We start from the raw sequence: 15998 nt of genomic DNA, 5'->3' as shown, positions 1-15998 counted from the left end.
ATATTTTTGCCTGCCCAGAAGTAACTGATAAGGGAAAGCTATTAGGATGTGTTAAAGACATGAATAATGAAAGTAGTATGGCACTCTGCTTTATAAACTGATGGTTCTAACTCTTTCTGAACACTGCTCTTAGTTTCATATGGCTCATCTCAGGTAGGAGTTAGTAGAAGCAGAATGAGTTCATCAAAAATAGGTCAAAATAATCACACACAACCATTCAGCCTGAACCCTAACTCCTGAGTACAAGCAAGGCTGCAATTAATGCATTTTTAGGAGTATGAAGAATCATCTAAAGACAGGGCTTACTTGAGTCTAGCTTGCTTGACTAAGCACAAGTCCAGCTAGAACTGGCCTAGCCAGCTGAAAAACATGATCAGATGTACCTTAGCTGTGCTAAAAATAACGTGATATAAAGACAAGCTGTGGTGAAGATGCTGGAAAATATGGCAGATATCTGGATTAGCAGTTCTGCTTAATGCTTATAACAGGTTTAAACGATCTGGTGGTCTGTAAACTAGAGAAAGTAGTACTTAAGGGTTTGAATAATAGATCTATGAGCTAATCATTAATGTCTCGCATAACGTCACTTCTAGATGAGAATTTCCATATCATGTAGAAGGGCAATGAATGGAGACATTTTCAAATTAGGAAAGATGACAACAATTAGGGCACTTAGTAAAAATAAAAAAAGAAAGAAAAGATGCAGACAATGGATGATATGACAAAAGCGTGAATACTGAGAGGAAAGGAAAAGCTATATACATGGCTTCTCTACATCTCTGATCTCTAGAGAGAGATCAAAAAAAGCACAAAACGTGTCTCAAGTCAGCAGAGAAGATGAAATGCCACAGAAAACGCTCCCTCTGCAAATCGCAGCAGTCTTTTCTACTCCCTTTGGCTCATACTGATGACATCAACATGAAGGAAAGTATAAGAACCACCTTGAGTCTAAGTTCCAGTTAGAGTCTCTTTTAAAGGGGCAAACTACTTCATTTTTAATGAAGGACAAGTGTTAGGAATCAGCAGGGGAACTATCAAAGAAAAAAATTAGTACTGAATTGTCTTTGCCATTTAACATAAAAATGGCACTATTGGTTCAGACCAAAAAGTCCATGTAGTCCCATATTCTGTCTCTGGCAGTTGATAACAAAGGACAACTAGAGGAAAACTGAATGGCAAGAAGGAAAGCACATTTCAGTTCGCAACATGTAAATTTTCCTGTTTTCACAAGGATGTAAGTGGCAAATATTTTAGAAAAAATACTGTTTTTCCACCAAAAAAAATTGAACAAATGTTGCTCCTAATGTGAAAAAGTGAACCATGTGAAAAACGTGTACGAGTCATGCCCTAATTTTAAAAAGCAATCTAAACCGAAAAAAATTAATTCCCATGAAATTTCCCTTTCAGATAGATTTGCATTCTGAAGAGATTCCAGCTGAAGGGAGATACTCACATTGTGCAGACATTAGAATTAAATTTCAGCACTGATTTAGAGAAGTTCATTCAGCAACAACTGCAAACATTTCAGACAACAGTCACAGCACAAGTTGCAAGCACTATGAAATTAATCCCTTGCTTTCAGAGAGCAAAGGCTTCTATGATTTTAGCTACAAGGATATCTCCTGATTGGTATGAGTACAGGATATTCCCTTTACCTTCTGTATGGCCTACAGAATAAAATATACCCTTAACAAATTCAAACCTGGTAAATTAGCAGAAAACTTTGGCTATGAAAAAGGACACTAATTACATGTAAATATCACGTGGTTAAAGGCATTTCACAACTACCTTAAAAGGCCCAGTTAAAAAGCCAGAGTGACAATAACTCTATCACCTATACGAGGAATTGAAATCAGAAACTCCCAGAACTGAAAGTATTCATTACCAGAAGTAACAGTTGAGTACTCTACAGCACAGGACTGCAAAAAGAAGAAAATCCTAGGCATACTTAAATTTGGTCTGAGTCAGGAATATAAATTTCTTTTTAATCCAAGAAGTCATACACAAACGTAGCACATTAGCTCTACCTGCAGAAGATTCGAATGTTTTATTTGTATACCTACATCTTGTTAACCTGTTTCTGAATTTAACGAGTATCATTCATTCATTTATTATACATTAAATATATCTGCTTATCAATTCAGCAGTCAATTTTTACAAGTAAAAATAAGTGTTAGGATGTTAGGAAGTGAAGAAATACTTTCTATTTCTAGCTATACTTGTTGGGCCCTCACTGGATTTAGGACTCGTTGAGACTTGAACAAACATTCCCCAAAGCTCTATGCTATACAGCTGAAATCTCCCTGAGCAGTATAGGTTTGGAAAAGTTAAAAGTTACTCATTACTTTTTAAAGCACTATCTCAGGGCAATATCAACAAAGACTCAGGTCACAGCCAGAAAGCAATACTAAGTCCTCAAAATAAGAATTATAAACTAACTTGTCATGCATAAAATGAAGAAAAATAGTAAGTATTTCCATTTTAAAATTGCATCATTTAAAAATAAATAATTTCATAAATTGCACTAGTAAAAATCTCTGTGCATTGACCATTATAAAGTAAAACAGAAAACTGGAAAGTGCAGTTGTTTGCCAGAATCCCATTACCTGTGTGCCAGCAGCACCCTGAAGGTCATCTGATTCAGTCCCAAATAACTTGGCAGCAAGTTTGACCAATCCCAGTTCCATTCAGTAATGGCTGACTGTTGATACATGGGAAGAAGCTATTGTTAGTTATTAATCAGTGTTAATATGATCAGTAAATTAAAGCTCCAGCTGTGATATACTAACCAAGAAGGAGGGGGGTCTAGAACAAGGACTTAGACAGATGATATCAATCATGTCTACAGAAGATGGTTTTTATTCCAATAAGACAGCAATTAATTTATAAATCCATTTGGGGATGTAACCATTATTTATAAAAAGATAAATCAATTTTTTGAACCGTTATTCTTCCAACTGTTAATGGCATTTTGCCCAACCACTTTGTCTGAAAGCTTGACTCTTTTTTTGAAAAGCAAAATAATTGGGAATTTTTATTTAACAGCAATTAACATTTTCTACTGTTAGCAAAAAGTTTGTCATGAAAGACCTAGTATAGTTGGAACTCAAGATGTAACCCGTATCTTAATTAGAGAATGATGGTTTAGTTCTCTATTTTTTGTAAGGCACTTTAGTTACCAGATGGTTATTATAAATACCAGTAAGCCTAGACAATATGAACTAACATAACCCCGTACTGCTTACTTAATAAATAAAAAGATCTACAATAACGGTGGATAGACAAAAGACTACGCATGATATTCTTACGTTTACAAAACAGTACTGCTTGTTGTATAAAATTAATTTTCATTGCCCATACTGGTCAGGTAATGACTACAATTCAACCTTCTTGGGAGATAATCATTCAAAAATTATTGTTGTAACACTGGAAGGGCACTGAGTGCTTAAAAAATTGAGGAAGCTAGTCAAAACAATGGAACTATCTTGCAGTATATCATCTTCTTCTTATAGACAGCACCTGGAGCTTCTGAGAGAAAAGAATCAATGCAATTCCTCCAGGTAATCCCTCCCCTTCCTTCCATCTTTATTTTATTCTCATCCTTCTTTTCATTTGATTTTCTCACTAACCCTCATCTCTGGCATGCACCGAAAGGTAAGATAAAAAAGACAGGTGAAATACAGAGTAAGGAAGTGAGAAAAGACTAGCTAAAGAAAGAATAACATGAAGTGAAAGTGGAAAACGAAGGAAGAAGCAAACATCTGATAAACAAGAAATGAGAGGAAGAGTCAACTAAGAGAATCGTGGGAATGAGAACAAGTGAATGAGGAGCAGATGAATAGAGGGGAGAAAACAGGCAAGTGTTCAATCCTCTACAATGAATTAAAATTACTAAAGAAATAAATATGGAGGAAATACTTGTAAAATCAAGCAGGATAAAAAAGAGGAGCTGAACAGACAGTAGTAAATGTCATAAAAGCAAACAGGAAAATTTATAAATACACCGAATAACAACTCAGTCCACCAGACCAATCAGTTCTATCCAAAAAATAAAGAATATATTAAAAAAAAAAGTCATTTCAGAAAATAAAAATGATTTCTTTGTAGTATTTTTCTTCATTGGACTGGGGAGGAGTTGCATACCTTAGACTTACTCTTATTAGACAATAAAGCAGCAGCACTGGCAGAAATTGAGGTGTCAGGACAAATTGATAAAAATCAAGAGCAACAAGTTACTAGGACCAGATGGTGATTATCCAAGATTTTGCAGGAATGTAAGAATGACGTGGCTGATTGGTAACAGAAATGACACACTTCCTAAAATCAGCTATTGAACTAGAGGGCTGGAAGGTAAGAAATGTACATATCTTTAATAAAAGTGCTAGATTTGATCTGAAAAATAATGGATCAGTGGCCGTTATTTCAGGAGCCATAAAGTTGGTAAAAATCATAATTAAGTAACTTGCTAAATATAACATGCTGGTGACAAATTAGCAAAGCTTCAGGAAAGGAAACTCATCCACTCTAGTGTACTACAATATTTGCTGGAGTATGTAAAAAAATGTAAGAAATTTTCTTTCAGAAAGCTTTTAAAATAATTTCTTTAAAGAATCCTGTATTGAGGAAGAAGCTAAAGAGCATGTCTACACTATATAACACAATACAGTACAGTACACAGATTCTTTGGTTAGAGCTGCACCAGCTCTCTGGAATCATAAGCAGTATTACCATGCCTACTCCAATTGGGTCTTCCAAGAGAAATGTTTTTTTAAGTACAATAGATAATTAACTCATTGACAAAATACATATTCATAAAAGGATTAAATATTAGTTCATGTATTAAAAACAAATCTAATTACATTAGATTTAATAAAAAAATCAACAAATTCATCATGAATTGCAAACCGTCAAGCTTCATGGTAGTGGCCAACTGCTAAGAAATGAATTTAAGAAGAAATATATCCTATGGGAAGAAAATTTGATCCTTGCCAATGCTTTTGCATTCTCTGCAAGCACTAGCAATAGTCTCCAGACACTGAACTATATTGACCACTATTTTACAATTAGAAAGTCCCACAGTGCTAAATAAATGTGCAATTTTTATGGTAAAGAGAGCTAAATTCTTTAATTAAAGTGCAGGAAAGAAGTCTGTCATAATCAACAATAGTGTTGGCACCTGGTACTTTAAGCTCTGTGATTTATTTATTTATTTTAATTCTAAGATGCCTTCCTGTCTTCTGATAACAGAATTTTATGCCAAAAGTTTACAAAATCCAAAGCAATCTCATATGAACTATCCCTTGTCATCTGTTGATTAATAGAGTACTGCAAACCTGTCATGTAGCAGAAAAATTCTGCCCTGAGTTGTCACTGCTTGAAGGTCTTATTCTACCACACTATTAATGAATTCAGAATTGAAGCACAGTAAGTTATTTTCTGCATTTCATATTGGAATAAGTGATTCTGTACCCTCTTAAATTCCATCAGTTTAGTATACATGCAAAGGGAGTAATGGAAGAAAAAGTACACTTTTAAAACATGTTCATCTGGAATAAGAAGCCTTGTGAAACTAATATTAATTTTCCCTTTCAGGATATTAACACTTTGATTGCAACATAACAATGATTCAGCATTCATTAAGCAAATAGGAAAAAAAAAATGGATATGTTTTACAGGAATATACTTGAAGAAATTGTCCAATACCACCACAAGTGAGAAAGGAGGTCATTCCATTTAAAAACAAAATTGTACTGAAAAAGAGTCTCTTTCTACCAGAAGTCTGTAAAGTGAACTTCATGTAACTAAAGCACAATTTATTTTTAAATATTTGGAATCCTAGGTGTAGAGCTAAAGCTATAGCTGAGGGATTAAGAAGACTTGAGAAAGTATAATGTAGATTTTTTTTTCAAGTATCCAAGTGCTTTCAGAAACTACATCTCATTTTGTGAAGTGACTTAGTCATGTGGCTCTCTAGTGGAGATTTAGGCACCTTGATCTATTTTCTTTAACTTTTACATTATCGGGAAACTAATTTCTAAAAGTAAATTATATTCTGTTACATATAACTAGCATGGCTTAATGAAAAACAAAAATGAATACTTTTCTCATTGTTTGTTCTTTGCCTTGCTTACTCTCATTATTCTGTGCATTCGATGCGTTTCCAAAGCATCCTTTACATTAGTGTTTAATATTTCTATGAAAGACTTACCAGGTAACATTCTGAATGTGCACTTGGAGTTTTGCCATAATTTTCAAAAGGACTAAGCCCTATTTACCATTACATAGATGGAATAAATGTCATTGTTAATAATGGGCTTTCCTTTACTATACTGAACTATCATAGAAAGTGTAAGCAAATGTAAATTGTTCTTACATACAATAATTCTGATTAAAGAAAGGACAATAGGGCTCTTTGAATATCATGCCACTATAAAGGGTGCCCTTGTTAGCTTCCTGAGTATTAATGTTCTTTTGCACTTCATCAAATGTGAACTTGTGCAATTAATTCCGTTTTCATGATTTTGGTCTCTGTCACTATCACGCTCATAAGAAGTGTATTATAGTACAGTATAACCAAGGTTCCATATTTTCACAAACCTGATTGAATACTTTTGCACAAGATTGGCTGTGCACCCGGAAAGGGTTGAAGACAGGCTGCTCTTCTCTGCCCTTCAGTGTCAAAGGCAGGCATTGACTGGAGGTAACACTCACTTCAGAGGAATTCTCACAGGACAGCTGCTCTTTCAAATATTCCTTTTTAAAGGGGGAAAAAACCACACACACAAAACAATATATGCCACTTAGCTTTCTTGACAATAGTTTGCCCTAATCTCAAGCATAAATATACTGTGTGCTTGATAGAAATTCCTTCTAATTAAAGGAGAGAATAAATAATTTCTCTTAAGTTAGTTAAGAGTAACACAGGTCTACAACAAACAGTAAATAACCTCCATCAACGTGCATCTGAAGGAATTCAAAATATTATAACATACTGTTTTGAAATTATCATCAAATTTTGTTCTCATTCAGTGTATTTGTTAGGTGTATGTAGCTGAAGTGAAAAATAAACATGTTCTCTATGAGCTGTTCTAATGTATGATGGTAATTATATGATTTCTTTAATATGATAAAGTATACAAAAATATTTAAAGTTATCTTTAGGCAGCATGAAATAATAGTTACTACATGACTATAAATTAATTGTTCAATGAAAACGATCAACCCAGTTGCTTAAATACAGGAAATAATCTCCCACTCTTCAAAGCTATTTTTAATTATTTCAACATTCAAAAACAAAGTCATTTATGATTTACATGGCAATTTTAGAAACTGCAGTGTAACAGACACATGATTATTTTGGACACAGTCTTTTCTGTTTTCACTTCTTAAACTACTATGTAAATAAATCATCACTGCATGCCAATAAAGTGTTTTGATTAAATTGAGCCATTTTTCTAAGAGCTAGATAATGAAACACTTAAAGATCTATTTGCTGGAAGGACTACTGTGATTAAACAGCTCATTATTATTAAAATGGAACCCATAACAATAGGATTGCCATAACATCGAGCAAGTACTCAAGGTGAGTCTTCATTAAGATGGGTGGGATGTGAATGGTCCTCTCACTTTGCACTAACACTGAGACTATAAAAATTTTTCAGACTCAGGTGAGGGAGCATTTATACTACTTGCAGCTCACTGCTCCTAAGCAGGTCTTTCTGAAAGGGTAATTTAATGATCAGGTTAAGCTGATCCAGCTGTGGTCTGGCTTATGAGGAACAAGTTCCCTCCTAACCTACATGGATTGCAACTACTCCCTTGTGTTGACACGAGCATATGTTGTGAAATCAGCCAGAAAAAAAAGAAAGGTTTCAGCCAGATCAGCAAACCACATGATTTCTAGTACCAGCACAAAGGGAGTGGGAATGCACAAGGGCAAGAGAAATAGCATCTCTGATGGCTGCAGCCAATTGTCAGGATTGCTTAAAACAATCATGAAATTATCTGAGTGTAAACAGAGAATTAGAACTCAGGGTTTTTTTTTCCGCTTAAGCCAACAGTCAACTGGGTAATCTGGCTGTGAAACCATACCCTCAGTCTCTTACCTATATTTATTCAGCCACCCAAACTGTTTGGTTTTTCCATTCATTCATTACTTCATGCCATAATAAAGATGTTGAAGTTATGCTGAAGGGGGTTATTTAAGAGTTATTTCTATACATTCACCATTTAAAAAAATATACTGTCTTGCACACATTTTTCAATCCCTGTAGACAGTTCTAAAACAACCCTCTGGGTGTCACAGAGCCAGCAGTAGCAGAATCTGTTAGTTTTTCGGTAGAGATATTGGAACTTGCTGCACATGCTTGCTAGGGTTTTGAAAATTTTAAGTGGGGTACAGCCACTTCCCAACACAGGCATTTTTCTATCTTGGGAATACCCTGGATTTATGTTTTGAGAAAGAGATTTAATCAACAATGGTAGATAGGTTACTTTAAGAGCTGTTTTAGTACAGAGTGTATTGTATATTTATATTTATTGTATATTTAGTACAGTGTATTTTGACCAGAAAAAGTCATGTTTTAAAAATTTGAAAATAAATAGAAATGAAACCATGTTTGAATGAAAATATGCGAGCTACGCCCTCAGTATCAGTGACTGAGCATGAAACAATAAAATAGATGGAACATTCTTGAGCCTCACAGCTCAGGAGAATTAGTTTCTTTTTGGTAGCTGTTAGTCAAAGATGCTTTTAAAAATGATTATTCTTTATGACAATTACATGCAGTACAGTAAACTGCTATGAGTTCTACAGTATCTATTATAGATCTTAAGAACATTGTAGTTCTATTTCAAAATACAGTTTCCAAAAAGCTCTATTCCTTTTTTCCTCTCTTTTCTAAGGAAAATTAAGAACCACAGTTTTCTGACTCATCATTTTGGCCTCTATTCACATGAAATTACTAAACAGTGCAGCATAAAGATATCCAGACTAATTCTAAGTATAATACCTCATCATAGTTTAAGGCATCAAAAAAAAAAAAAAAAAAGCATGGATCTTCACACAGACAGATCAAGTCTATCTCTTCATAGTCAGACACTTCAGATATAATTGTAAGTTATGAGAACTAATATTGAAAAGTGCATTATGATGATAGCATGTGAAGCATTATAACCTTTTGTAAGGGTTTCAAAACCAAGTTCAAGTAATGTGCTTGAGTCCTTCTGCAGAGTATAGCTGGTCAGGATTTTTTTTTTTTGACAAGACAGTTTTTTCCACTGAGAAATGTTCTATATTTAATGAAGCTCTAACTAGCTGCAGAAATTCAAGGAGAGACACCTGGGATGCAGAAAGACAGGTTAAAGTCCCTCTTCCACCTAATTCTCTCTCAGCTACTTACCTCCTGTTGGAGCTGCTCCACTTTGTATAAATAACTGAATACTCACAGGAATCAAATCTTGAATTGGGGTCTCTAAAACCTGATATGGGCATTCTACCCCTTCAGCTAAAATATGATTCTATTTTTGACCCTAGAAGTTACAGAATGGATTTTTACAGTAATTTCTACAAAGCAGAACAGCTCCAACAGGGGAAAATGACAAAGTTCCACTCTGGAAAACGTATGGTCTAGTGGTTAGAGTATGTACTTTGGTTGTGGGGGAGACAGAATCAATTCCCTCGTCTAAACCAAGCAGAATAAAGATTTTAGCCTGGATATCCTGTCCTGTAGGTGAGTGCCCTAACAGCAGGATTCTATGCTATTTTAGAAGGTCTCTCTCATCATCTTTTCCTCATTCCTTTCTACTAAGAGTAATCCTGAATATGCTCCAGGTGAAAAGGTTTTAGTTTGAACTGTATTACAATAATAATTTTCATTTCAATTCCTGTACCATTTAATTATTTGAGATAAAACTTGAAAAGATTCTGTGTTCTATTAATATTAGGTTGCCATCTCTGCATACGTGCTTATATTGCTTTGAAAACTTCCAAATACAAATGGATAAAAGTTGCTCTTAAGCCTATACTTAGGGAACTAAACAGTTGATTTGATTTTCAGAAGCACAGTGCCAGTACTGAGCTGCTCTCCACCACCTGCATATAGACATAGCTGCCTAATTGGCTTTTGTTATCAATTTAAAAAAAAAAAAAAAGAAAAGAAAAAAAATCTTGGCCTATGCCTATATTTGCATTTTATTATAGACACTTTGTACACTTGCAATAATCTTAACAGCACCTGCTTATGCACTCAAGGAATAGTGATTTAGTAATCAAAGCTAATAAACAGAACTTTCTTAATTAAGCTGTGTAGATGTGTATTATCATACAATTTAAGCAAACCTGTGTTTATTTCAGTGTATACTATAAGAATAGTTTTGGTAATTTAGGGCAATTTAGTACAGTCTTAGAAGTAATGAGATAATTCTTTTACCTTGCCCAAATTCCATGTGCAGCAAACAAATCTGAATTTGTTTACTATAATTTTGAAAGCACTCTAGCTGAGCAGAGTTATCTAGATTAAATAAGGTTTTCATGTGGATGCATTTACTTCCTCAGCACAGCCATAGGGTTTGTTTGTTTGCTTTTTAAATCAGGGGAATTCATTTACCACATTTAATTTTACTTCTGGTAACAGTCAGATTCTCAATAGCCTGCTGGCTTTTTTTCCCCACTGTTTTCAAGCTCCTAAAATGTATCTATGGTCTATGATATAAATCTGAAGTAAGTTTATGAGCCATACTACTGTTTAAGTACATAAATGAAATCTACATTGTTTCCTGTACAAATGCAGAAAAGCCTAAACTGAATAGATTCTATTACAATACAATATTGGATTTCATATTGACTTTAAGAAGCATTATCACCTCCTTGACTAACCCTTAGCTGCCAGCAGACGCTGCCTCAGGCCAGTACACACCTAATTGCTCGGTAAAAAGGCCGTTTCCCTACCTCATTGAGCCGGATGATGTGATAAATTTGCCTCAGGTACTCACTGCCACCTGGTTTGTGGCAGATATCCAGGACCATCATGTTTATTTTCTGCTCAGTGAATTCAAGTGCAATACCTCCTTCCTCTAACATTGCACCTCCTACTGCAACTGAGGCACTAGAATATAGAAAAGATACAAATATTATATCTCTAAAAATCAAAATATAAAGTCAGCTAAAACTACATGTAATAATATTTGTAAATATTTGGCTTGCACAAAGCAAATCTTGCTGTATATACATCTCTGAAGCCTTTATTTAAATATATAATAAAATAGTATGTTAAATAAATGCATGTTAAAGTTCTTATATAAATAAAATTTTCATATTATACCAATTTTAATTATTTTAAAATCTGAAAAAGAAAACATGCCTTACTCTAAAGATGTACAACGAGCAAATATTTTTTATTTTCTTTTGCATTAGAGAAGTATCTTTACTACTTGGAATAGCATTAGCATTTGATCTTTTGTACACTTCTCTTTGCCTGTCACTGAACATATTAAAGACTAATTAACATGTTAGAAAGGTAGCCATTACCCTAAGTATAGGTTAGAAATTTTAAACTAAAATCTTTTTTTCCCACGGATATGGTGGCAACATTTCAAAGGTACCCATTAGCCACTTGTTGCACTTTTTGCCTTCTCACTCCGTACTTTTCCTTGTTTTCTTTCCAAAAAGTATTTGTGTCTAACTGCTACAAAAAACCTGAAGGTGATGGGCGCAAATGCCTTGAAAAATGTATACTCAAAACTGACCACTCTTATACTACCCTCCCCGCATAAATTTTAAGTTACGAACTCTGTACTAGCTTAGTATTATAGATTGACAAAGCGTTAAGAAAGAAGTACTGAAACTAATTCTTCTGCCCAAATATTACAATTGCAGCATAGATACAGGTTGGTATCTAGACACAGATACATAGGAACTTCAAAGACCAACAAATTGTATTATGCCATCTATAATCATTATTAGATTAATTTAAAATCTACAAAATAAACGTTCTGAATGAAAAACAAGATTTTCATTGTTTAGAGGTCTAAAAAGAAGTACTTTGGTGCAGTCAGCTGTAAGTTGCAGTTTACTGTTGAAAACGTGCCATGATTACAAAATTAGTTCTGCTGAAAGTTGCTGTTGACCTGAAGGCTCACTTAAATGCTACACAGTTGCTGGACATTAAAGCTGATATTGGTTCCACATGCAGCTTCAGAACTTCCTACAGAGTAAATAGCTTCAAAATATAAACTATAATTTTGTTCTTTGCTGAATGGAAGTAAATGATACTATGTTATTATGGGATATTTTACAAAAAGCTTCAAGAGAAACGAATCTTTAGAATTAAAGCACGTTTGAGGTTGATCTTTCAATACCACATAGAGATACAAACCGAATTTCTCAAACTTCTTAGAGGTTGACATTGAAAAAGTTGAGGACCTCTGACAAAGTGGTGCATCAGTGTCAGCACCCAAATTGTATCCTTTCCTGTCCATCACTGTGCAGGTGAAGCAGATGATTGGATTCAGTCACTGCTATGATTAATGAGTTCCTCTCTGGATTTGGGACTGCCTATCAATCATGTCATTAGGAAGAATGTGCCCTGAAAGAGGCAGACCTCAGCCAAGGAATAACTGCATTCATCTTAATCTGTATATGCACCCAGCCAGCCAAGTCAGGGTCACCACGATGAAAAACAATAATCTTCAGCTCGACAAATTACTTTGCAAAGACAGACGTTTCTTTTCTTTTTGGGCTGTGTGTTCTTCAGAATCTAACTTGACTGTTTACAGCTCTGGTGTTACTATAAAGTGAAGGTTATTTTAATAAATGGTAATGCTTTCAGGCAGTAAGCAAGTTGGGCAATGTACACAACTGCCACTTTCTAAATATTTTGCTACAGATTTAGGGGGTTAAAAAAATTCCCCTAAAGACAAAGTAGAATTTGTATGCCACAAATGCAACCTACATACTAGTTGGACTTTTTATGCAGCTAGCAGTCTTGATAACAATAATTTAACATAAAAACACTCAAGACTTGCTTTTAAAAGGCTGCTGCACTTCAAAGATGTTTTCCACAACTGCATGTGTACCTATATCTATATATATCTCACACAAATTTTTGCATTTTATGGGTTTTGTTTTCTTACATACATACTGCATGTATGAATGTGCATATATTTACCTGCAAAATCCTTTAATTTTGGAAAGGCTATACAGAAATTAATTTTACACTGATTTAGCAAAGATTTTCAAACATAACTATCGCTATTTCAAACAAACAGGTAAACATCATAAGTCTCTTTTTTGAAAGATCTGCTTTTAGTTAAGTGATTACGTGAACCATTACCTAGTTTAATTGATATCTACATTTCACAGCTTTACTATATTAGTTTTATAATTTGTCTTTATAACAATATTTTATCTCTGCATTGTATATCTTAGCTATTAATTAACTCCAAATTTTTGTCCAGAAATTGACTCATGGTATTTGGAAATAAAATGGAAAAAGTAACATTTATGCTAGGCTTCTATTGCAGAAATGCCACTGAAGTCAGGGTATTTCATTTCATAACTGCATCATACAAAACAGTAAGTTGGGGAATAGGTAATGCATTCTTAAGTTCCTTAGACTTAAAATTAGGAGACCCAGTCCAAAAAAACCTTCTCACTTGGGTTGGCACTGCACAAACAGAGAAAACATTCTTACATTAGATTCCACTTATGGATGAAAGACAGTCATTTCCCACAGTTTGATACCTGATGTGGAAAATGTATTAAAGCATTTTTGATATATGCTAAAAAATAGAAAAGAGTAACGTATTAAAATTCAAATCCTTAACTTCAGCAGAGGTACAAATACCAGAGGTTTAGTTTTTAGAGTTTATCCCTTTTACACTGCATTTCTTACACTGCATTTCCTTATTTAAAAATACCTATTCTCCTCTCTGTAGCATTACAAATAGTACTATGGCACTATTCTGTTAAGTATCAATCTACACATTATTATGATGGTTTTTTATCCTATGACTCTTTCAGTGACTGGCATCTGGCTTCAATCTTTTAATCACTGGATTAGAGCTTGTAAATTAGTATTAAATTGAAATGTAAAGATTACAAAGGTCAATGTCAATGAGCATTTGTGTGATGCTATTACCACTTATTGCTACTCACGTTAACAGGCTACTCATAGAAATAGGATACTGTACCTTAAAGCACTGCATGAAAGTCTGTTGGTTGATGTCAGTGGTTCCTATCCAGGATCATTGTGTCGTTTATTTATATAGACAGTTACCATCAGGATATTAATGACTGTGACCTTCAAGAATATTCATGAACCTTACTTTCAGTAGTCAACAATTTAATTCACTAAGTCATGTAACTCCAATAAATTTAATGTTAGAAAGAAATAGTATTTTTTATAGAAATATACGTATGGCATACAAATTCACAATAAAAAAGACAGGACTATCAACACATTTACGACTCCTTGAAAAAACATTATAGCTGGATGTCAAATATGGAAGAAGGTTGATATTCCCTCACAAAGGCACAGCAAGGTACTTTCCTTGTCCTGTTTCGATATGTCCTACTTGCCCTCAGGGTTTGTTATGTTTTAAAATGAAGTATGCTTACATTTTAATCACAAATGAACATGGAAAACCTTTTATATTTCCCCTTAATTTAATCACCATAGCAAAATTCATTTATAAATACATTACGGTGCCTCCTAGTCAGTACACTTGATCACATATTAAAAGATGTACCAAATAAATTGTCTGCATTTACAGATCATCATGAAAATCTGAAATCTCTAAGTCTATGAATAGACTGTTCCCATGAAACAATTGTCATTTACTTTTTTAACCACACAATTAACTTGCAAAAATATATTATAACAGCATCAACACTAAGAACTACTCTATTTCATTCAACAGAAGATCACTATTCATCTAAATTTTTTTTTAAATTGAACAATAGCCATAAGCACATTAATAATCCAGTAAAATAAAAAGCAAACAACAGCAGTTGAAAAACAGCAAATTCTTACCACTCTGTGCTCAATTTTCTTGCTTTCAGGAACTGGCTTTCAATCCAGTTTGGTCTTTGTTGTTCAATGCTCTGTATAACCTTCTGGGTCACTTGTTTAGGACCACTTTTCTGTTTTCCCATAATACTTTCTAAGCACACACGAACTAAACTGAGTTTTTCTTTGCTCCATCTGTCAAGTGTTGCACCTGTTAAAAGTTCTGCAGTATTTCCATCCTCAAATATCCGACATATAATTACAATCAAGTTCCAGACAAGCAGACCAGCTTTCTTCAATTCAACAAAGTTTCTTGACATTTTTCTCTCAGCCAGAAAAAAGAAGTACTTAATTGGGGGAGGCAAACATGCAATCACTGTAGGTAACTTGCTGATTACAATAGATACTGCCTGAGCTGCAAGCCTTGTGAAGCCTTAAAAAAAGAAAGAAGATATGATTAACATTAACATTCTAGTTCTATCACAGCATGCTTCTGAATGTTGTATGATAATTTCTAACTTTCTTTTGTACCAAAAATGGGTAAAAAGCCTAAGTACTCAACACGGTAGCTAGACTTGTATTTGCTTCCTCCATATGAATCCCCCAAATCTCAACAATAACATGAACTGAAAACAGAGAACCTAGGAAATTTAGAATTCAGACTGTGATTCTATTAACAATTAGTCCTGTTGTGCACATTTATTACAGAATAAATGAAAAAGATAACTGCCAGGTATTCTGAGTGGCTTGTAATAAAATGGTAAAGACGCTGGCTTCAAAATTGCATTTTTTTTTAAAAAAAAAACTTCAAGCATAGAGCATTGTACTAAATTTCTTAGAAAGGGACCGATAGAAAACTAAAGAACTACTGAAAATAACTCAGGCAATATTTTGGCAGCAATAAGTTTGTGGTGAATTGTTTGCAAAAGCGAGCATTTTAAAATGATGGAGGCTTTAGGCAAAGTAGGTTACAAAAGTAAACACCAGAAC

General features: G+C 34.1%; 1 protein-coding gene across 2 annotated transcripts in view; it reads right to left on the bottom strand.

Moving 5' to 3' along the window:
* Positions 1-15998, bottom strand: part of LOC135323427 (uncharacterized protein KIAA0825-like) — a 253838-nt gene that overhangs the window by 118615 nt on the left and 119225 nt on the right. For both annotated transcript variants that reach the window (XM_064501466.1, XM_064501467.1), the window contains 4 exons: positions 15033-15441; positions 10949-11105; positions 6598-6753; positions 2607-2701 (listed from right to left, as the gene is read on the bottom strand). In XM_064501466.1, the coding sequence (XP_064357536.1) occupies positions 2607-2701; positions 6598-6753; positions 10949-11105; positions 15033-15441 (817 nt within the window). The remainder of the gene's footprint in view (positions 1-2606; positions 2702-6597; positions 6754-10948; positions 11106-15032; positions 15442-15998) is intronic.

The sequence above is a fragment of the Dromaius novaehollandiae genome, chromosome Z (assembly GCF_036370855.1).
Source record: "Dromaius novaehollandiae isolate bDroNov1 chromosome Z, bDroNov1.hap1, whole genome shotgun sequence".
NCBI classification, from domain to species: domain Eukaryota; kingdom Metazoa; phylum Chordata; class Aves; order Casuariiformes; family Dromaiidae; genus Dromaius; species Dromaius novaehollandiae.
Note: the sequence above shows the minus strand (reverse complement) of the source record. Positions and strands in the feature narration are given on the sequence as shown.